This window comes from Dryobates pubescens, chromosome 11 (assembly GCF_014839835.1).
Source record: "Dryobates pubescens isolate bDryPub1 chromosome 11, bDryPub1.pri, whole genome shotgun sequence".
Classification (NCBI taxonomy): Eukaryota; Metazoa; Chordata; class Aves; order Piciformes; family Picidae; genus Dryobates; species Dryobates pubescens.
In genome coordinates this window covers 5,457,171-5,481,458 of record NC_071622.1, presented here as the reverse complement: position 1 = coordinate 5,481,458, position 24,288 = coordinate 5,457,171, and the positions used below count along the sequence as shown (strand labels likewise).

The window sequence follows — 24,288 nt, the reverse complement described above, 5'->3', positions numbered from 1 at the left end:
GGCACAGAGGAAGAAATTCCTTCAAGAGGCATTTCAGACTGCTCAGGATGGAGAGTTCCAGCTCAGATAAACAAATGCTGTGGCAAGCGGCAAAGCTGATACGGATTTGGGCAAGGACTGAGTAAATGATTTGGTAATTAATGGAGTAATAGTACCCAAGTGTGTGCAGACTGAATGGTTTTGTATACATGCTGAACTACATACAGCATTAATTTTTAACCCATTTTACACTAAGTCACTCAGATGAAGGAAACATGCACAGTTGTTCCCTCTGGGGTATTAATCTTGACCTCCCAAAGCCTGATTATTAGGAAATAAATCCTTTGCACTTACTACTATTGCAGACAACAAACCCACAGATGTCTTGTACAGGATGATTTTTTTCTTAAAGATTCTCTGAAGAATGAACTTTTGATTACTTTCTAGGCATTGATTACTTCATTTATGTCCCACAGCATAAATGCAGCAGTCTTGCTCTTAACAAAGAATGGAGTTGCATGAGTTTGGGGAATTTCTGAAGAGACCCTCTTGGCTAATACTTTTATTTCTTTTATTATTGGCTTCCATGCAAGCCAAACCACTGTTCCTACAAGCCCAGGTGCAGAAACTGAAGCCGCTTAATAACGTCTTGAGCAAAGCACTGTCCCACCTGGCAAGAGATGATGATAATTCACTGTGCATGGAAGATATTGTGACATTTAGAACTGCACAGGGACAAAGAAGTAGTATTGTAACTGCTCCTACACCAGAATGAGATAATGTTTTCTCAGTCTGGAGCAGGTTGAGAGATGAAGCTTTGATATGCCTCACAACTTCACCCCTCTTAGGATCAACAAACAGGCATCTAACACATTTCTTTTATGGCCTCCATATCCTAGACAATCTAAACAGATTCTAAAGGCTGCCCTCACAGTAACCATTTATGGAAACAAGATTTGGTCAGTCTTTCCTTACCCATACCCCACCTTTCTTTCAGCAAGGAAATCAAAACCAGCCCAAGCTGTCGGCTTTCTAGGGCCAATGTCCTCCATAAAGGCACTGAGAGAACAGAAGGGGCTATATGGAAGCATATTGTCTCCAGTCATATTCAAGCTGTATGTAATTGCAAATTAAATGACCTGTTCTCCAGCAAGGGGTAGATGAACAGCCATATGGAGAGACACCTGAGGTGTTTCAGGCCCATTATTCTCTCCAGCCAATAGCCAAAAGCAGATGCCTAGGGGAGAATATATTAAATACATCCTCTATTAAAAGCCTTGTAGATGGGGCACAACTCTGCAGTCCTGTTGGGAACCCAGCAGCAGGTCAACGTGCTAGGACTAATCAAACATCAAATGACACACTGCTGTGTGCTAACTGCCCCCTACCCCAACCCCAGCTGTGCCTGCCTTTGAAGAAAGGTGCAATGCCTTCTGCATGGATGTACACAACGAATAAAGTCTTTTAAAGCATGTGAGAATGAAAGCTGTCATCAAAATGTACCGAGCAATTATAGGTTGAAGGTTGAACTATTATTACTTCGTGCCCTTCCATTCCCCTCCCCTCCAGAGTGGGAAAAAAGGGGGAGGATTATTCATTTGTATTCAAGCACTTCATTAATGTTTATAAGAGAATCCAAACAGGCAAGCAAAACAAGGACAAAACACTCGCACCAGACGTGTGATGCGATAAATGTCACCGGAGCAAATATTTAGATCTGTTTACAGAGAGGCCTATTAAGTCCTTTTTGAAATGCTGTGCAGTGTTGTGGCTTGGTCTCTGCCTAGCAGCTCCAGTGTAAACACATGGAAGATGGCTAAGTCTCCCTCTCTCGTTTTGTTATGACATCTGGAAACCTAAGGAGTTGGGAGAAGCCAACTGGCTGCCCTACTGCAGTGTCTAGCAACAGGGTCTGCTTCTTGAATGATAGCAGAGCACACCAAGTGGAACTGGGGAGTCCTCCGGCCTGTGCCAGAATCAGAGGATCTTCAACAGATAATCCCTCAGCTAAAACTGCTGCAACACAAAAGCCTTTGGTTCATGGTTAATGATGAAAGTCTGTGCTCTCTGCATTTTTAAAGTTCATCTGGGTTTGGGAAAATCAGTTTCATTAGGGACTAATGCAGGCTGCAAAGATGGGAAGGAGAAGTGTCCCATAAATCCCTCACCAGAAGAAGTGCAGTTCTGGAGTTTGCAATCAGCCTAGACTTTTACAGATGTCCCCATCACGTCACCATCTCACTGACTCGAAGTCCCTCCACACAGTTGTTTTTTCCTAAGATAATGAAATAATTTGATAGGTGGAAGAGAAATAAGTCATAGTTTTAGCCCAGGATATAATAACATATTTGGGACATTTCAGCTTCTGAAGTTATGCCTCTGTTTCCAACAGGTAGTGTAAGGCCTACAGATATGAAATTGTCCTCTGTGTATATATTAAGGATCAGGGTTGTGTGTTTCCCTTCTGTTGGAAGGAATGCTGTTCAGACCATACAGACGTACGTGACTCCATACAGTGATCTCTATCATTACAGGCTGAACCAGGAAAGGGAAAGCCAAACCAAAACACTTCCTGTTTGAAACTTTTCTTCTGACACTTTTCTTCATGGAATCAAGAATTCAAGATGAAATCATAAGTAACTCCACCTTGCCTGCTTTTCAAGCCCATTGAAATAACAAATAAAGTAGAAGAGTATTGACTAACTTATTTTTCCTCCTAATTCTCTTAATGAATTATTTGGCAACACAAAACTCCTTTCCATATAAACCAGTGGAAAAGACTCCTTGCCCAGTTTCAAGAATCACAGAGATACAGTTTTGGGTTCCAGGTTCAAGGACTGCATACTTGTTTATTTTAACAGGAACTACACCGAGCTATATTCCAGAGAATGACAGAATGGTCCCAAATCTTTTGGGATTCTCCCATTGGTATTTTCAGAGTCTAAAAATCTCAGCAAACCACATCCCCTCCTTCTCTTGCTGGTACAGATGAAGAAGTACTAGACATAACAATTGCTAGACTTGCTATTCTCTTAAAAAAAAAAGAAGCCTGATACTTTGTTGTGTTGGAAGAAGGGGGAAATACATGTGACCACCCAATCAAACAGTAACTCCATTGGTTGTCCCTACTGTAAAACAGGGATCAATGTTTTCTGACTTAAACTTCCATGAAGACATATTTTTTTCTGGCTGACTTTTCCTTTTTAATTCATCTCCCTGACTAATTCTTGTAGAAAAAAACATGACAGCTTAATGGCTTGGTCTCAAACTGCGATCCCTTCCATGATTCTGCCTTCAGCTGTACTCCCTGTTCTTGGTGTGTTTTACTACCCTTCACATACTAGACTCATTAGGAATGTCAGGCCATGAAAACTTGTCAGTAGCATGCCCAACATCCACAGGGAAGAGAGAGAAATCTCTTCCCTTATTTTTGTTTAGCTACCTCTTGCTCCTCTGCTTTAGAGCTAACCCTTGGGGTTATTTATGTTTCATGACCTTGAGATAAATGGCGTTTGGCAGGCTGCCGGATGGCTTTGTGCTTCAAATCAAACACTCTCCATTTCTCCCACTAACAATAGGAATCATTCCTGAATGCCTTTTTGGGGGTATTTCTTCCCATCTCATTGCCTGCTTGAAGTTCTTTGGTAGCTACGTCAGGGTTGGTGAACTTCAGCTTGTCTTTCTTGTTAGATACAAGCACCAAGTGGTGTGTGTGGTTTTATTCTGTGGTTTTCTCTCTGTGTGTGTTTTCTCTTTGTCCCAGAGTGTCTGCACTGCTGGTATTAAGAGTTACAATTGTTCTATATAAAGCAAAGATCCCTTGAATGATCTGCCAAAGGCTTTATCTGTGAACAATCTTTGTCTGTACTTGCTTTGCCGTTAACCAGTTTTGACTCTGCTCCGTAATGGCTGGAGCTGCTTTGCCTTAACTGATATATATCAAAGAGTACTGCTAAAATTAACTGCTCGTGAACTGTGTCCAGGATGTTAGATTAACTCATCTAGGATCCTTCAGTGAACAAACTGATTTACGATGTGTTATGACATTGTTACTTGATGTGTTGCACAACAACTCAACTTTAAAAAATGAAAAGTGCTCCATTAATAAGAGATAAATCTTTCCAGTGTAATTCAAATGAATCGGCAACAGCTTTAGAGGAAGCCTGATAAGGGATCTTGTGTGGGTTCTGGTGATTGTGTTTTACATTCCTAGGGATATCTTCCACTGGGATCTCTTTGTCAGTATTGACAAAATCCATCCAAAGTATGCTAAAATACGACACCTTTTGGGAGATTATAGCTCTTTGTACTTCCCAGGACACAAAAGAGTACTACTGCAGTGACTCTCAACAACTAATACCTTTAGGCTTGAGAATATACACCAAGTGCACACAACTATGCTTTCTTTCAGTTTCAGGGCCACAGTTTGCTCAGGTCTCTACATAGTATGTCCCTTACATGCTTACCCAGTCACAGCTAACACACAGCAAGTGATCCAAGCAGGCAGTTTCATTCTCAGAGAAAACACACCATTATACACTGAGATATACATTACTTTTTTTTCCCAAGAAAGCACTATTCCATTATTGGAACATGAGCCTGTAGAAATGCTGACCTTAAATTATGAAGTTGCCAGAGTGTGCTTCAGATGGCTACATTTTGAAGGTCTCCCTCTGCATACCCAGCTTCAACAAAAATGCCTCTGAAAGTGGTCATGAATTATATACTGTACAGAATGTCTCATTTCACAGCCAAGCCACTTCAGTTTATACACAATTAGCTGAGTAAAAAGCTACTCAGTGCAAGTCTGCACACAGCTACAAGACTACCCATAGAGTCAAATAAAATTTCATTCCTGTGTATGCCTACTATCTTCACCCTCTGAACTTCATCTTGCCATCAAATGACCTGGATCATTTCAGGATGATACAGCCTGGTCTTCTGGCCTGATGCTCACACCAAGGAGAAAATATCTCCACACTGTTCTGCAAATGGGAAGGAGAAATGCTGTAATAACTGAACTTTCAGTTTGCTTGTAACTGTCAACCAATAGAGCATCCCAGCTGTCTGAAAACCAGGCCATATTAGAATAGTTTTGAGCATAACTTGGCACAAGAAAGTTGACTTTGTTCAATTCTATGTCTTAGGGAGTTGTCTTCTTCAGCAAGCAAAAAATGAGTTTTTCTGAAAATATTCTTTCTAGCTGTTTCCTGCATTAATCAGGAAGGAAAGTCATTCTGAAAAGGGACTTTCTGTAGAGTTAACTCTTGCAAAACCAATCATCTTGAGGCTTTTTAGCATACTTGTGCTTCCCTTGCTCCTGTGCCATCTCAAAAATAAAAGAAATTTAAAAAAACCTTAGCCTGAAAGCAAACTCCAAGAGAGCATCCCAGCAGGCTCCTCCTATGTCAGTACCAGCTCTTCACATGGTGTAAGACTTAGCTCTTTCACAATTAGTAGTGCTATGATGATTTTACCAGTGCAGTAGAACCAGTGGGGCACGTTGGGACATGTCCCATCACACTTCACATCTGGAATAACATTAATCTCAACAATCATTTCTAAAACTGTGTACTGTATGCCAGAAATACAAAGACCTTCCAAAAGTTAGGCATGGTTCTCAAATCACTCTTTTGCCCTCTCTCCTTCTGCTGACTCTGCAAACTCCTATACTGTGAGCATTCTGTCTCACATTTAAATAAATATTCCCCATCACTATTATGCTGTCACCTGTAATAGGAAAAGCCTGCAAGAAATCAAAGGAAAGCAAAATTTGTGTGGTGGCAGAAAGTGCACAGAGAATAATCGGTCTTCATTGTGTTTGTTAATAAAGCTGAGGGAGCCTAATGGAGACCTTGGATTTAATACACTCTCTAAAATATGAGGGGATGCTTTCAAGACACAGAAAGTCCTGCTTTAAAGAAATATTTTCCCTGTGCTCCTTGCAAGTTGACTTTTATTAAAATGGAAAGTGGTTTGAAAATATCTTGGAAGATTTGTTTCCTTTTTCTCGTTTCTTGGCTCATAAAGGGAGCCTGATGAATATTGCTTTGCTCTGTGAAGTCAGCTTCTTCTCTGCTTTATGTATGGGGGATATGTGTGTCTCCCAACGGGTGCCCCAGTACAAAAGTTAGGGCAAAAGAAGAAAGTTTTAATACAATCTTGGGAATACTTCAGTGTTATTCCCTTAATTGTGTTGTTAGAGCTAACATGATGTCTATAACTGAACTGCCAGCATTGCTTCACGCCCATCTCAGTGAATTCTGTGATTTTGTAGAACCTCTGGACTGGAAATCATTTGAAAGGCTTTAGAACTTCTACATTAACTGAATCTAGCAAAAGGGGACATCAGAAAACTTTCTTCTTCTTCTTCTTCTCTCTTTTTTTTTTCAATCTTTTCTCTGTTCCCCAGTTTGAGTTTCTGGAAACAGTTCAGTGTTATCCCTGGCTTCAAGGGACACCCTGGAATGAGTACAAGATAAAGGATTTGATTCATACCAGCATCTTTCACATCTAATACCACTACCCACTGCAATTTTGATTTTGAAGAAGTCAGTAATAAAACTCCCTTTTTGACATCTGCAAGACTCTTCACCCCTCAGCATTGCTGCAGTGCCTGGACAGAGGTGATCAGTAGTGATCCACTGATGATAAATCTAATTACAGCAGTTCAACAATGATGATTTCTTCAGGTATAACTGGCCTATGTATGATGAGAAATGGGGTGCCTAGTCCTATGTTAAATGACCCTCTGAGTGGAAACTCTAGGGTCTTTGATCTCATTCAAACCAAAAATACTTTTGCTAATGAGTCTCCTCAAGTCATACAACATCCATCCCAAAATTCTCAACACATGGGTTCAATTTACAGTTTTTAGCAACTTTCTTTTATACTGTGCTGGAAGTCCTGAAACAACTTGCAGCAGAAGCTCTACAAACTGGAAATTCAAATAGTAAGGACTGCTGCTGGAATAACTAGTGGGAGAAGCAGCAGTCATCCGTGCTAATTCCTGCTTGAGCTTCTGACACAGCTATTAACAGTGTCTCTTCTAATTCTGTTGTGCATTTAAGTGACAATTAGATCTAGCAAACAACAACAGTGACACAAAGCAGCTACATTGTTCTCCTGAACATCAGATAAAGCAAATCCATGGAGATGGATGAGATATCCTAAATACTAGCTCTTGTGACAGATACAACTAATCATATATCAAAATGCATGTCTGTCATCATAGTATCATAGAACGGCTTAGGTTGGAAGAGACCTTAGAGATCATCTACTCCAGTCTCCCCACCGTGGGCAGGGATGCCTCTCAAGTAGATTTGGCTGCTCAAGTCCTTGTCCAACCTGGCCTTGAACACCCCCACAGAGGAGGCATCCACAACCTCCCTGGGCAACCTATTCCAGAGCCTCACCACTCTCGTACTGAAGAACTTCTTCCTAAGATCCAGTCTAAAACTACTCTCCCGCAGCTTAAAACTATTCCCCCTTGTCCTGTTGCTAGACACTCATGAAAAGTCCCTCTCCTGCCTTCCCTCAGGATCCCTTCAGGCACTGTCCCCAGTCTGCAGAGTATAACCTTATTCCAATTCCAGTCCAAGAACTGAGATACTAAGTTCAAATACTGAGAGCTGCAATTTTAAGCTCTGCAGGCACTAATTTAATCTCTGGCATCTCAGGTGAGCTGGAAACTGTAATGCTTTATGGCTTACAGGTTCACAAATTGTTCCAGTGCTCAGAAAAATGCCTTGGTGACTGCAACCTATAAATAATTTGAGGTTCAGAAAGATACTGCAAATCTGTGATAAACCCCTAGTGCTTTCTGCAGATTTTAAGTCTAGTAGCATCTAGGACCTGAATTGCCTATCAGCTTGAAAAAGGGACTTGGGAAAGCATGTGGACATGAGACAGATGTTTCCCTGCAAAATAGGACTCTTCTAACACTGATTCTTGAAAGTTAAAGAAAAATGAAGTTCCCAAAACACTGGTCATTGCTGAAAATCTCCAGCTTTGTGCTGTCCTAAACACTGTGCTCTGGCAAAGTCCCCTACCCAGATATGAAAGAACTCTGCTAATAGGACCAAAAGATGAAAGAAATCACACCAATTTCATGTGGCTCTAGCAGTAACTCTTTGATTTCTTCTGCCTCTTACCTGTCCCATTAAATCCTAATGACAGTGAAAAGATTAATAAGGGCTTGCAGTGTAAAGCCTAGCATAAGAAAAACTATTGTTTTACACTATGTCCCTCTAAAGTTGCCAGGTATGTTTTGCCAGGAGCCCTGCCACCAACCTGTCTCTGCAGGAGTGCAAGGTGTATGAGTGCCCTTGCTTAAGATCATTTCTGGCCTTTTCAATACAGGAACCTCTGACTAGCCTGAATGATGTGAGCTGGCTTTATAGCATAGATTGCTATTCACTAGGGAGCTGAGGGGAGGCTGTTAAAGACCTTCTGAGGACTGTAGGTTGCACTATACTTGAAGTTGAGGTTTTTAAAGTCAATGGTTTGTTCTGTTTACAAGCAAAGTACTGTGGGCCTGGGGCAGGATCCTGACTGCTGTTGCAAAAGCGTCAAGAAACTGAGAGCAGACAGCAAACAGAGAAAATCATCGCTGTGGAAATATCATTTACTGAAGGGAAGGGTATCTTACACTTACTGGGTGAGCAGCTCAGAGGTAGCAAACTGTTCCAGGCGAGATCTCACAGGGATTTGAAAGCAGCATTAATGTCTAAGTGCAGGGATGGATTTGGGTCAGCTCTCCCCCTTCTGATTCCCTTTCCTGAGGCAGAGCTTGAGGAGTGAATCCCCTCCAGGGAGACCAAAGCACCTACTTGGGTGCTCCCCACACTCCAGCAGTTTCAGGGCTCACTGACACCAGGATCAGGCATCACTGGAGCCACAGAGACAATGCTCTGACCTCAACTCACCTCTCACCACACACAGGGCAAAAATGTCACTAGTCTGCTATTTTGACTTCTCTATATTGGTAACATTTAGCTGACTCAAATGCAGTAGTTTGAGTAGGCCCTTTAGGGCCAGGCTTGCTCACCACTGTTTGATGGGGGTTTGCTCCTCTCAAAGCCCACCTTATTAAGATGCAATTCCTAACTAAAGCTGATCACAAGCAGCATCCATAATTTTGCAGACAAACCTCCCAGATCTGGGAGGCAGGTACACCTGTCCTGGGCTTGGATCTTACCAAGGCAGGTATGAAGGATCAGAGGGAAAGGAAAGTTCTACATCTGACCTGTTCCACAAACACTTCTTGCAGTTCCATACACAACGAATACAACAGATGAATTGCCAGCTGCCCCTCAAGCCATCATTAACTGGCTGGCTTGTTCTTAATAGGCATCAAATGCCAGGGTGGGCCTTTCAAGCGGGCTGTGCTGAAGAAGCACACAGTAACTACCTGCAAAGAGCAACACTTAAAGTTCGTTAAAAGCTATAAACAGCCAGCTGCTGATCCTTTCAGGTGTTACCCTGACTACCGTAATTTTAATACCTGCATAGCTTCACCCTCAGCAGTTCCCCTAGTAAAGACATAAAGCGGCCCCACTGCGATTCAGAGGGAGTTAAATGGAAGGATTTCTATTTCTGCTGCATGAATTTCTACCCCAAGGTTAATTTCACTGGGGGATTCTTTTTGCCCTGGGCTGCTGTGGGGAAGGGTGAAGAAGAGGGTGATACTTTAATTGAAGCCAGTAAGGTGAAAACGATGTGCAATGTGTAAAAAGATGTATAACTAATCGAAGGTTTTGACTTGTCTTTCAATGACATTCAGCAATCAAAAGAGAAGGTTTTAAGCTATTTCTGATGACTCCTGCCCTTTTCATGAGGCCTGAAACATTTTTTAAAGCCCTTTCTATAAAGCATTATTTCTATTAGGCAAAACCCCACTCTCCTTTACAAGTGTTTTTAAAAGTTTTGCAATATCCCTAACACTGCCCCAGATAAACTCCACAGACTGTCAAAAGTCAACTGTCTCTGGAACTGGTTCAGAAAACTTCTGAGTCTGGATCTCCCATTAGTATGAACAGGCAAATTTCCCTTTAGGTTATACTGGTCTCTGTCAGCAACAAGAATCCCAGCTCTGTGATCACAGCAATGTTTAATTTTTCAAGGGGACAGGGGTGATGGAATAGCAAGTCCAGGCCATGGCCCTGTCTGTATATTACTGTGCTGTGCTGTTTTGCCACTGAAGGTCCAGCTCCAAGACTGCAGATCTGTCAGTGACCAAACATGATGGACCACCCATCGGCCTTTTATTAACCAGCACTTGTTCCCCCTCTAATCCTATCACTAGAGTAATCAAAGCTGCCATGTCCCAGGGTTTGATGGAACAGCAGGACCTGGGAAATGAAGACTGATTTTGTTAACAAAGTCATTCCTGTCCCTTGAATGCTGTCTCATTGGTAGAAAGCAAGGAGATGAGGTTTATTTGTGCAGAGAATGAGGCGGCAAAGAAACGAAAGCAGAAGAATGGTGAAGTGTGAAGTTTAATCTGGCACCGTCTAAGGTTGCTTTCTTTGAGGCCGTCTCTGATCCAATCAACACCCGTTTGATATTTAACATCTCCCCCCGCAGTTGGAAATGATACAGGCTGAAGAAGACAGGAGTCAGGGCTTCCCAAGCCCCAACTAGTGAAGGGAGAGAAAAGAGGGTGCCAGTGGCTTTTCTCTGATTTGACAGCTTCCCCCACAGACAGGTCAGAATGAAGCCAGACCCTGACACAAAATTACCCTCACAAACCTTGGCATTCAGAGCATCTGACACAAGACAAATGCAGGTTCTCCTTAAAGACAGCAAGCTTGGCATGGGATGGGAAAGGGATTTTATTCCTGACTTGGAAGAAGGGATAGCAATGTTGTGTTGGTCTGAGGACCCTTCTGAGAAACAGGATCTAACACAAGCAAGAGCTGCCACCCACCTCCCTTGGGCAGAGTACTATGGGTAGCAGAGTAAGAGCTTCCCCTTGCTGACTGTACAGGCTTTTAGTGCTGCCCAAGGGTGCTCACCCCTGGGGCTGTGGAGGGGTCCCACCACAGCCCTGACTGATCAGGGCTGGCACAGACCTGAACAGCAGCAGGAGTCACCGTTACCATCCTCCTTACTCCATGGACAGTACATGTCAGCCTAGGGAGAGCTGTCCACATGATCCATGTGAGGGTCCTGAAGAGGAGGTAAAGCTTAATCCTGTCCCAAGCTGGCCCTCAAAGGACAAGTGGACAAGTCCTCATGGCGATGCCTCTGCCAGGATCCTAACAAGAGAAGGCCCTAAACACCATCCATCCCTCGACAGCTCTTCTCAGTCCTGGCCCACTTGATTTTGCATTTTCCTTGCCACGCTGTCAATAAACATCAGCACTGGCAGCAAGGAAAGTTTTGTGTTTCCTCTTCTTGAATGTCTTTTAGCTCTTTCTGTCCCATCTCCAGTGAAAACCCTGAAACTTCCTATACCAAGGAGCAATGAAATTTCAGCCTGACCCAAAGCTGATCTGAATTTCCCTGTTGTCAGGCTCCCAGCCCAGTGTTTTGCTGCAGACACCTTGCCACCAGCTATGTAATAAGCAGCTGCTGGCATTTCAGAGGTAGTGAGGATGCTCCCTCTGCAAGCTATGCAGGAAAGCAGCAGTTCGCCTGGAAAGCAGGACGATGGGAGCGGTGCTGTCTTCAAATAGCTATGTGAAACACTGAGAAGAGATTTCAGGAGGAACAGAGCATCAAACTACAAAGTTTCTGGGTTCACAATAGAAAACAATGTGCCCTGCTCTACCTGCAAGAGCTGGCTCTCCAGGAAGCAGCTAATTATATGAGCCACCTTAATCTTTTCATCTGGCTAAGACAATCAACATTTCAAAGCCATGCACAGAACGTTTCAAAGAGCGTTCCTGGTCAAAAATGCAAGTGTATCCACTTTCTTTCAGAGCACATCAAAACCAAGTACCACACCAGGACCACTCCTAGATTTCCTCCTCCTCGTGGTATCAGATTAACAGATTTGGTGCGTGTAGTCAGATTAAATATTTGCAGTAGCACAAAGCTGCCTTTGAGGAGAAGAAGTAAAAGGGAAGGGGGTAGGGGGGGGAAGCTTTTTTTCTTTTATAATTTGCTTAGGGCATAAATACTGGACTTTGGGGATGTGGGAGACAAAAGCATTGACATGATTCACCAAGGCAAGAGTTTTGAAGTCCTCACTGTGAAGGCAGAAATTACATACAGTATTCCCCTAACAGTAATGCTGAAAACAGGTAACAATTGCTGATGCCCTTAGCAGATTTGGGGCTGTAATTTATCACAGATGTTCTCATCACATTGTGCAAACACCCTAACAAGACAAAAAGCTGCTCAATTTCTTGATTTCCATTTCGGTGTACTTTAATTATGTGCTGCTTAAGGAAGGCTCCAAGACCTGAAATTGGGAGGCAAAACCCAGCAATAGTAATCCACTCCACTAAATTAGCACAGTAATACACCGAGCAGTAGGACTGCCAGACGGTGTGACAACATTACAACTTACTATTGTTAAACAACTAGCCAGGTGTCAGGATGCATGAAATCTAGAGGAAGCAAGAAAATAAATATCTGGTTTGTTTTCCTTAATTTTGTCTCATGTTGTTCTGGTGGCCTTGTTCCCAGGAAAAAAAAAGGGGGGGGGGGGGGGAAGCTTCAGTCTAGGAAAAATTCCTCCTGAATGCTGATCTATTTTAGCAGCAATGTCAATTCTCTGTAATAACTGTAATGTGCTTTTTTAATCAGAACAAAAGTTTTGCATAAATGATTGTCCTTACTTGCCAGGAACAGTAACATTTTTGCTGTTCTTTTTTTAGATTACTATCATAGTAAAATGAAGGAGAAGTTTTTGTTTCTATTTAAAATGTAGAGAATGAGAGAAACCATTCTCTGGTAAGAGGCCACTTGCTCTGGTAAAAGCAGCAGTGAGTTTTGTACTCTGCCCCTTCTCCTTTCTCTGTCACTCACTTGCTCTCTAAAAAGAAAAACTGTAGTATGATTCATGTTTAAAGGCTTCCAAGTGGTATGTTTTTAACCAAGTGCTTTCATGTGCTTGATTTTAACTGCCATTTTTGACCTAATACAACCAAATGCTATTGGATGCCTGGAATAGTTAATTATTTTTACCTCACCTCAGAGAAGGGGTTCAACAGGGAGGACTGGCACTTAAACCTTTCAGACAGAACAGGACAAAACAAATACCTTGCTTTGCGTGTTTGCTAATTAATGAAAAGTTCCCAGGGGCCTTCTTTTAATTCTTTTTGTTAATAAACAAGAAAATTCCTCCAAAAGCATATGCAACCAATCTTCTCCTCTGAAGGCTGTATGCAGAGTTAGACTTCTAGCTCAAACATCAGTTGAGCCAAATGTTAGCAACAGCCAGACCTTTTCCCCCTACCATAGTTCCCACTAGACTTCAGGGAAGAAGGGAGTGAAGGCACTCTCAAGACATTTTAATCAAACCAAAGATCAGTCTTTTAATCCTTATTCCCATATCACCAAGAAATTTTTGCTCAAAGTAGGACAGTTAGTAGAAAGCTGGAAATAGTCTGATCCAAAACTAATGACAAAAAGCAGGTTAAAAACAGTAACTGACACCATCTTAAATTTCCTCTGGATTATTTGTTTTCTTCCACACACATTCATTTCCTGAATTTCTAGTAAATCTGATTTCATATAAACAGTTTCACAAAGCAAAGTCAATAGCTGTGACTGTGCTCCTGATTAATCCACTGAAATGAAATGGATCGCATGGCTTAGTGTTTGGTTGTTTAAAGCTAAATCCACTGAAAGAATTCTGGAGTCCAGTTACACCAATAACTTGAGTTTCTTAATCTACATCCTTTTCACTGAAATTTACCTGTTCTAAAATGAAGAGGGGGGGAAAAGAAAAAAATCCATGCAGAATGAACACTTAATTTCCCCCAGCACACTAGGGCAACATGAGCCAGTTTGTTTTGACCTGCAGTGACCACCAAAAGACGACTGACAGTTTGCACATACTTAAATCTGTTTGAACAATGTAGAAATTTCTTTTTTCATTGTTCACGCTTCATCCTCTTCCTGACAAGTACTAAAGAGCTGCTTTATTTAAAAACAAACAAACAAAACGAAGTACTTTTTACCCAGCTCCAAGACAGGATGGGAGGCGTGCAAGTTTCCCTCACAAGCCGCAAGCCAGTAGACACATACATTCACACCCTGGATATTTGCCTCTCAAATAAACGCTACACATGATACACAGACAGCCGTTCGCTCCACACATCAGAGGTTTTTTCGCAGACAGCACGGATCAGACTGGTGGAGAACCGGCAGCCCGATGCAATGGCTGCTGAGGCCCATGAATGAGTGACACACCTTGCTGCACCAGCCTTGGGGTTAAACCCCCACCCCCCCCCCAAAAAAAATGACCAAAATGTGAAGACAATGGCCCCCACGTCCCGAGATAAACCACAAGGCCCCAGAGCCTCCTTACCTGGGAGAAGTTGAGCCCGTTCAGTGGGTGACACTGCTCCTCAACCCTCTCCACGGCACCCGTCCTCTTCTTCATCCTCTCGGCCTCCTGGGCAAGGTAGAGATCGAGCACCGGCACACCTCTGGAGCGGATGTCTGTTTCCGTCAAGGAGTTCACCATGAGCATCACCCAGACAGGCCTCTTGCGCTCCCAGTTGCCAGCAATGGCATTGAAGAGGTAGTCAGCATAGAGCCCTTTGCCCCGCTGGTCTGGGGTCATCCAGTGGGGCAGCATCAGCTTGATGTAGTCCAGGTGGCGTTTGAGGCGGCGATACAGTTCCCGGGGCAGCACGTCCTGCAGGTTCTCCCCGTGGGGCAGCATCTGGCAGCTGGCCAGCCCTGAGATGGTATAGGGGTCAGTGAGGTCCAGCTCGAAGTAGACACTGGAGCTGGCGTGGAAGGCGGCCTTGGAGTTGTCAGGGATGAAGTCCCACACCCGTGTGTAGGGCACGTGGATAGTGCCAAAGAGATAGGCTGGGGGGTCACGACGGATGGTCCAGAGGAATGAGTTGAGCTCTCCTTGCTGTGGAGAGGACAGCGAGGGCTGGTCATTTGCAGAGGGGAAGAGGGGTAGGAGAGAACCCAGGGGAGTAATGCCACCTTTGGGGTTGCCCGCAGGGAAGATGACCCGGGGGTCGCTCTCCCGCATCTCCCTGCACAAGCCTCATCCAGGCTCGGAGCAAGCAAAGCCCACGGGCACGAAGAGGCCACGCGGGGCAGCGTCCCACGGTGACCCCCACTCTCGCCCACGGGCGCCAACCGCCGCCGCCGTACCCCTCCAGTCCTGTCCCCGCCTGGAGATCCCCTCCGCGCCGGGACACCATGGGGCGCGCGGGGAACAAGCGCGGTAGCGCCACACCTGCGGGGACACGCGCGCCCGCCTGGGCCGCGCGCACACGCACGGACGAACAGGGGTGCCCGTCCTCCCGCACCCCTCCGCGCACCCCCGACCCCGCCGTCCCCCCACCGTCCGCGCCCCGTCCGCTCCCGCGGAGCGCCGCGGCCAGCCGCGCACCAGCGAGCAGCCGCGCCCCCCGGGACGGCCCGGCTCACCGAGCGGGGCAGGTCGCACTGCCCCGTGTCCATTTGCTCCCGCCGGGCCGCGGCGTCGGGCAGGAACCCCCCGAAGACGAAGCAGATCAGCGTCAGGTTGAGTTGCATCCCGCTTCCTCTCGCTCTCCTTCCTCTCTCTCCTTCCCAGATGAGCCTTTTTGGATTTCTAGGATCTTTTTTTTTTTTCCCTCCCCCTCCTCCTGCTCTTCCCCCCCCCCCCCCCCTTTTTTTTTTTTTTCTTTTGGCGTGTTGTTGTTGTTTTTGTTGGGGTTTGTTTTTTTTTATTCAAACAAACTTTGCCAGTCCCATCTGCATCTGACAAGTGCAGGGGGAAGGACTGGCCGCCCCCTCCCTCCCATTCTCTACCCCCTCCCGCCCTTTCCCACCCCCACCCCCTCTGGCTCCGGGCTTGTCAGAGGAGCTGGATGCTTTGGGGAGGACGGTTCTCATCGCCAGCCTCCGCCATGCTTTGAATTTGCAGACCGGAGAAGCTCCCTTCCCGCCCCGCCGGTTCGGGAGGAGGTTGGGGGTGGGGGGCAGAAGACCCAGAAAATAAAAAAGTTTTTTAAATAAATTTTTTTTCGGCTTTTTCCTTTTTTCTTTTTCCTTTTTTTTTTTTTCCTTTGAAATTCGGCGGCCAAGAGGAGCTATCGGACCAGCTCTGGAGAGGCGGGCGCTGCTGCGCGGGGCGGCGGCGCACAGCGTACCGGGGAGGCCGAACTCCCGCTTCGGCAGAAAGTTTGGCGCAGCCTCCCCGGCCCGCCCGCGCCTCCCGCCGCCGCCGCCAGGGGCCGCCGCCAGGGGGCGATCGCGCCCCAGCGCAGTCGCGCGGCGACGGTGACCGGGAGGCGGCGGCGTTGCCGGCTCGGTGGCGGCGGCACCTGCGGGGCGCTTCGCTCGCGTTAGGCGCTACAGTACCAAAGTGCAAAAGTTTCGAGAACTGATGAAATTACACAGACGGGGCTTGTCCCGGAAAGGAGCTGAGAGCAGCCGGCTCTGGAGGGGATGCCCTGAGGCGCTCCCGCCCTCAGACCTCCGCCGGCCGCTCTGACCCGCGCGGCTGGCGGGCTTGAGGAGACATGTTGGCACAGGCACCGCCTTCCCCTCGCCCCTCCGAAACCAGGGGCAGCGGCGCCTCGCTGAGCGCCGGGGTGGAGAGCAGGTCAAGGACGAGAGCCCTGCTCTCAGCACCATACCCTGTGCCTCTGCCATCCTTGCAACTATGGCCCCCTGAGGAGGGTCCCCTGCCTCCTCAGCCTCACAGGAGGATGGAAGGAAACTTCTGTGTGTTTTCAAAACGTGCATCTGTCTGCGCACCCTGTTAGCTATCCAGCTTCCCCTTGGACTCAAAAGCCTCAGGAGGAAGCACCTTTCTCCAGTAAGAGCTGAGGTGGTTGTTGCTGACAGGAGCACATCCAGAATCCCTGAGGGTCTGCAGCTTTTTCACTGTTGCAGGCGATGCTCAACTCCAGCAGCTGCAACTGAAGTCTCCTCCTGAATATCCAGCTCTGTTACACTGTGAGGTTTCAGAGCAGAGGGCAGGTTGACAGTGCCTGTCACCGCCATTGCTGGAACTCGTGCCTCTGGACCCATTAGGGCAGGGATGGGGGTCAGGGAGCCAAACACAGACCCTTCTCCCTGCAGGACACAGCCCAGCCCCACTGTTCCGGTGGCCCCAGGTATCTCTGCAGCCTGGCCTGCTGTATGCAGTACACCCAGCAGGGCAGGTCTGGATCCCCACCACCTCTGCAACGGCAAACCTTTTCCAAAGTTGTGTAGTTCCTCACTGTTTCAAGAAGAATTAAAACTACCAAAGTTTGCCTGATGAAAATACAGTAATTACTATTATGAGCCAGGGTCCTCGCTCTGACAAAACTCAGAATGGAGCCAGCAGGGATTTTGCCAAGGACAGTGGCAGACTCAGGCCTAGCTGGCTATAAATGTGGCTTCCTGACATCCCTGTTGAAGCTGAGAGGGACACCACTTGCTGTGGTTACTGATGGACAAATGCAGCTACACAGGCTGCTGAAGGGACTAACTGCAGTGTGTGCCTCCAGTGGCCTCCAAAGGCAGAAGAGTGTTCTCCCAGCTATGGTGTCAGGACCAGCAGCCCCTTTCTAATTACTTTCAGAAGGCTTTGCAACCTCTTCTCTCTCCTCCCAGATCTCACAGACAGGTAAAAAGCATGCAAAGGAGCATGGGCTTTTTTTTTTCCTCACGATGTTTCTAGTTCCTGCAAATAAATACTTAATTTTCTGTTTCTGGTCTGAAGGATAGTGTTCAAAGAAAGGAAAGACTCAGGGAGAAAGAGACAGAAGGTTTTTTAGCTGATGAGGTGTCCCTTCATTGTGACACAGGATGGTCCAGTGAGACGATAAAGTCATGGCCGCACTGGGTGCTGGTGGCCTGGAGTCACCTGTGGCCCCACGTTAGGACACCCTCTCTGCTCTCAAGGGATGTGACACTGGGGCCTCTTGGCTTGCCTCCCCAGCATTGCCAGGGTGGTGACACAATTTTGCAAGGGCAGAGCCCAGCTGCACGTGCCTATGCCATCTCTCTCTCTTAAGCAGCCACACCTTTTCCCAAACATGCCTCAGCACTCGCTCCCAGCCCACTCACAAACATGCAGGGTCCTGGATGGTCACGATAGATGGCTGTGCCACCATCTGAAATGAAGTCCAGAGCAGGGATGGTTGTGCAGGGTTCCTGCAGATGTGACACCAGGGCTAATTCCAGCCACAACACCATATCTTGGCGTTTTTCCCGAAGCATTTAAAAGCTACAGGCTTAATGCTGTTGTGACACTGTAGCATGGAGGTCTTCTGCCTTTGTTCCAAACTGCATACTTGTGTTCAGCAAGTGCCACTTCCAAACTGATGTGATTGTGCTCGCCTGCCTTAGGGGCTTTGACTTGGTCTACTGTTTTCCCCAGTTCCTTCCCACATATCTTCCAAAGCAGTGAAAGAACAGAGAGGCCTTGTCAGAAGGCTGGTAGGGACAACTCCAGTGATGTGACCCAACATCTCATGTGCTGGAAAAGACACCTGGGAGGTCTCTAAGGAGATGTGAGGCCCTATTCAGTCTTGGGTGCTGTGTTGTGAGGTAGGGTGGTTACCCTCATTGATGGCATACATATCAAAGCACCCAGGGCAAGAACAAACAAACATCTTTGGCACTGTGCTCATCTTCCATCAGCCAAAAGGCAGGTGTGTGTGTGTGGGTATAGCAAGTTTTCCAGCCATTTCCCTGAACTCAGCCCTGATGTTGCAAGAACTGCCTAGCTGTGAAAACACAGCCTCGCCTTGATTTATGCCATTTGTGGGTAAGATGACTAAGAAGAAGAAGGGAAAGGGGAAAGGAAAAAAAAAAAAAGACCAGGAGCAGAAATCCCAGTGGGAGTGTGATGTGGGTGTGTACTGATTTGGTGGGATGCTCAGGTTGGGGAAACTGCAGCCAGACCTTCAGACATAAGGAAAAGGAGATAAACCACACGATGTGTATCGTGGTGTTCCACCTAAGATGCAAAAGCATGCCACAAGCTTTTATGAAGACAACTCTTTGGTAACAGTAAGGGAAATTAATTCTTTTGTGTAATTGTAACATTTTTTTTTTCTCCTTCAGATGAGTTCCATATGTCTTTGTGATTTTTTTTTTTCCCCCTTTAAACACAGCAGTTTAGACCAAATCTTAAGTAACATTTAGCCTGCTTCTAAAGTAAATATTTACAAAAATGTTAAATAATGGTTCTGATCTTTGGAAAATGTATATTGCTCCCTACCTGCTACTGTTTTGTGCCTGTCTGGAGGAACAGAGAAGCTTTGTAAGAACCCCCAAGGCTGTAAAAGCAGTATAACAATGTGACTAGCAGTAATCAGATGGGAAATGCTGCCTATTAAAAATTGCAAAGAGATAAGATGGCTAAACTGCAAAGGGAAGGTTATGTTGGCTTGTTTTAACAAATTTCAAGAAATCTTGATGGGGGAATAGGCTTTTACTCTTACAAAAGCTGTATTGTTTTTTGGAAGCGTAGTAGTGTTAGCTGATGTTTATGTCATGTATCATCTTCAAAGAGCTTTACTAAATAAATATTAATCATTTCACCAACCACTTAAAGGCAACCACTTCAGGGGTGCAGTAAGGCAACAACTTAGCAAGCAAGTTGTACTAAGACAGGAAGTGAAGACAGCCAGATTCAGTAAGGAGACAGTGTGGGTACAAAAAATATTTGTGGAGGCTTTAACAATACCTTGAATAAGGCAAAACAAACCCTCCTGCAACAGCGGGCAGACTTCTTTGCTAATGAGATGCTGGCATTGGAACTTGTAATTACAGTGTGTTTCCAACAGGTAAAGAAGATTATTAGATCTGAGAGAAAACAGCTTGTGAGGGATCAGTATTTGCATGCAGGGAAGCATAACACTTTTTTACCAGAGCACACTAATTACTGAACTAACTACCCTTTTGTCTCTTCCTCTCCTCTCACCTTCCTCCTGGGAAAAATATTGTATTGTTGGCCTGTGCTTTATCAGTAAGCTGTCAGTACATGTCTCTGCCATGGTATACTTTCTTTTGAAGAATTTCAAAATCCCCAGTGGATTGCAGTCTCTGCATTTCTTACACCTTTCCTGTAACAAGGAACTCTGGCTGACCCACTGACTCTCCCAAAAGCTGTCCTCTGTCAAACCTGGAAGAGTAAAGCCCAGTTTTGCCTTTTCCCATGAATGAAGCTGAAGGTCTCAAGGTGCCTTCTGCTCCTGCCAGAGATGACAGATGAGAATAAATCTTTTGGTATGCTATACATCATAGCATACAAAAATCAGTTAGGCTGGAAAGGACTCTCTGAGCAGGGTCAGTCAACATGAATGTCAGATCAGGTTGCTCAGGTCCAGTTAAGGATCCTAATTGGATTTCTCTGCTGTGTTATGCACAGGTGGCATTACATGTAGCTGTCCGGGACTCAAAAAGTAACAAAGCAGTTGCGCTGCTAACTGTCATGCTATGACTTGTTATCTTCCATGACATCTGTCCAGTGAGATGTCTATGGAAGAGATGTCTATGGAAGACTGATTTTGATGTTAGCAGTTGTATTCGCACACAACATGATTGTTCAGTTGTGCAGTTCACGATGTAAAACAGAGTTGTCAGAGGAACAACCTTCTACTACCCATGGTTGTCACACTGAAACTGCTGAATTATCACAACCGTTATAATGTTTCATATCTTTTTTTCCTGTGTGTAACAACCAATACAGTGTAGTCACTGTAGTCAGACTTGGACTTCCTTGTGTGTTTGTCCTCTTGTATCCAGTCCAGCGTCTTTTGTCTTGGCGTTCCAGAAACAACCAATCTAGTTCTTGAAGCAAATCCCCTCTCAACCCTAACATCCTCCCTTCTAAGGACGAGGTATGAATTTTGCAGACCGACCAGCATTAAAAGCTTGTATTACATTTTGCAAAGTCTCACCTTGTGCTGTGGCCTCTGCAATGACAGACCACATCCTGCCTGGGACTCAGCGTGTAAATACACTGAAGAAAACCTTTCCCGGTGTCAGACTCTGGTATGCATTCTGCCTCTGTATAAAGTTTAGTCTGCTGCACTTGTGTATGTATATAGTGTTACATATTCACGCACCTAGGAAGGTGTGTGTGCCTATGTGTGCGTGTGTTTATATGGATTAGTGTGTTTATATATACATACATATACACACACACAAAATGATGGGATAGGTGACTGCTGTTAACACTCCATTATATTCTTTTCAGTTCCTTTTCCTGTCCTCTGAAAGATATTCTTGATTTAAGTCCATGGAGACAAAAAGCTGTCCTTCTTCTGGTGGATCCTACCTTCTTGAGATCTGTCTGCAACTTAAGCAGGATGTTACTGTTCCCTTCCTAAAACATATTAAATCAGAGATAGAGTGAAAAAGAGGTCACACACAATCACAGAATGCCAGGTTGGAAGGGACCCCAAGGATCATCGGATCAAACCTTTCTATGTGGAGTGCAACTTAAATGAGATGGCCCAGCACCCTGTCAAGCTGAGCCTTAAAAATGACCAGTGTAGGACAATCTACTGCATCTCTTGGGAGATTATTCCAACGTCTGCCTGTTCTCATTGTGAAAAATCTGAAACGTCTGAAAGCAACCCATCCACCTGAACAGGGGTAATCTCCCTGCTACTTAGCAAAGGCTATAGCTGGCTGTTTAACACAATAGGTTATCTCCTTGAGGCCTACTATGCAAAGAGATTTCTTCCTGTTCAGCATAGCTTAGTCTGCAGTTCCAGAAGCTCCACTTAATTTCGTAAACAGTTCAAACCTCTTTCATACTTGGAGAATGATTGGGAGTTCAGCTGCTTGAGGGTCCTCTAAACGTCCCACAATTTGTTGTCATTCACTATGTTTTCTTTACCTGGTTTCTAGATTGCCATTGATTTCTACAGCTGTGATATCTTACTATGTTCATTGGCATTTATTCATGAGAAGCTTGAGAGGGGTTTTTTAAGTGGCACGAGTCTTTAGTATAAAACAGTTAAACCAGCCCTCCAAGACCGCTCTTCTGAAAGAGGAGCCTGTGTGTATCTTTCTCCTAACCTGGAGCAGAGCATTAGAAGCAAATAGAATAACTTGGTGCATGTCTGCAGTAGCTGATTTACCAACAGCATTTCTGTTCCATGGGCTTTGAACGTGGATAACGGACATGCAAAATGCACCAATTTTTGGTAATTCGGTTTAAAAACTACTGCTTTTTTCCTTTGGAGGTGGTAGAATATGGCTCACATTTGTGGTGTGTGTGTGTGGGCCTGCTTCTTATTAAACTCGTGGTCCTTTTTTCCAGTAACCACTTCAGTGCTGTGAATCAACATAACTGGTTCAGAAAAACACCATCTGTCGATTGGATAAACAAAAGTCTAGTTAGCTGGAAGTTTAATAGATCCCAAAGTCTCACCAAGTCCATTCTTATGTTAATAAGTTCCACCATGGAATATTTTCTGATGTCACATGGCTAAAGTGCCCTAAATACATAGCAGCTGAAGCATTTTCCATTATTTATCTTAGTGTTTTGTGCACTTAATGATAGAAATTGGCCAGGATCTGAACTTCACTGATCTTGAAGTGCATATGTTTGGCTTGATAATTGGGGGAAAAAAAGCCTCATCTACCCTGACTGGAGCTGGGTCACATGGACCCCCACTATCCCAACCAGCTCTCTCACCTGGAAGTGTGGGCTGGGACTAGTGCTCAACAACAGCCACCGAAATAATTTCATCCATCCTGAATTATTCTTTTCCTTACTATTTCTGGGTAGTAGAATAGAATAAACCAGGTTGGAAGAGACCTTCAAGATCATCACGTCCAACCTATCATCCAACCCACCTAATCAACTAAACCATGCAACCAAGCACCCTATCAAGTCTCCTCCTGAACACCTCCAATGATGGTGACTCCACCACTTCCCTGGGCAGCACATTCCAATGGGCAATCACTCTCTCTGTGTAGAACTTCTTCCTAACCTCCAGCCTAAACCTTCCCTGGCACAGCTTGAGACTGTGTCCTCTTGTTCTTGTGCTGGTTGCCTGGGAGAAATAGTGTGCTTTAGTGTGAGATGTCTCATCTACCACCTGTGCTTGGAAAGACCTCTGAAAGTCAGCTGTTTCTTTTCCTAATGATCTAGTCTGGTTTTAAAATTTTCCTGTGATAGAGATTTAATCCATCAGCAAGTATAGCTCAAGAGATTCCTTCATGTCCTGTTCCCATTTTCCTGAGAAGATTAGGCCTACTGGTGGACTCTAGGGAGGTTCTTCCAACAGTAGCCATTTTACCTTTCTGAGCCATGGAGTTTTTCAGAGGTGATCCCATGGAGGTAATTAAACTCTTCAGCTGCCAAGTTTCACTGGGAAGCTTTCATGTCTCTAGAGAAGGGTCATTCAGACTCACTCCTGTTTCAAATCAAGCACAGTCAACACTTTCAATAGTATATTCAAGTCCAAGATCCTTCCTAAGTAACACCAGTTAGTACAGAAAGGAGTGAGAATACCTGGCTACGTTTTGCATGCTCACCAGATGCCTTTTTGATTCTGGTCATCTGCACACTGGTTTTTAATGGCAGCGCAGAACAAAGTGTACTCTTGCTCCTCTGGACCTGTACACAATTACTGCATGAGACCTTCCAAGTCATGCTAAGTCTATTTAAAAGGCTGAATAACAAATTTGCCTAAGGTGTAGAATTAGAGAGGAGATCACTAGACTAAGGAGGAAGACGGCCTTAGGCAGAGCTAAAGTGATGCAGAGAGACGGAGGCTGACAGTTTATGGCAGTGCTGTAGCAATGCTTCTGTAGCGTCATCACAGAGATGGTTATTCTCTCTCAGTGGCAACACAGCTTGTGGCAATGGTTCCTGATAAATGGGTTACTGTGTCCAGCACAGCCAGTACATGCTACCCTCTCTGTATGTAGTCTTTAGGCTACCTGCTGCAGGAGAAATTTGGCTGTGTCCCTTTATGAGGAAACTTGATAGTGGTCATTAGGAGGGGATCCTACCCTGCTCCATCCTGTATCCTTGTCTTCTCCCACAGAAGGGAAATGACAGGGAACTTTTTCAATGCCTGTAATTTTCTTGTTACACTAGCAGTTCTCTGTCCAAATCACCAAACATGATTTTTCCCTACATCATGTGAAAGAAGCTTTAACACTTCACATCATAGTAATCTTCCCCCTTCATTTCCTCCTGTG

The 24,288-nt window shown here is 45.1% G+C and overlaps 1 protein-coding gene across 1 annotated transcript in view; it reads right to left on the bottom strand.

Moving 5' to 3' along the window:
* The window catches only part of TRABD2B (TraB domain containing 2B), a 329,959-nt gene extending 314,278 nt beyond the window's left edge, over positions 1–15,681 (bottom strand). The window contains exons 1-2 of the mRNA XM_054165237.1: positions 15,559–15,681; positions 14,468–15,028 (exon numbers count right to left, since the gene is read on the bottom strand). Coding sequence (XP_054021212.1) covers positions 14,468–15,028; positions 15,559–15,666 — 669 coding nt within the window. The 5' untranslated portion in view covers positions 15,667–15,681. The remainder of the gene's footprint in view (positions 1–14,467; positions 15,029–15,558) is intronic.
* Positions 15,682–24,288: the final 8,607 nt, after the last annotated feature.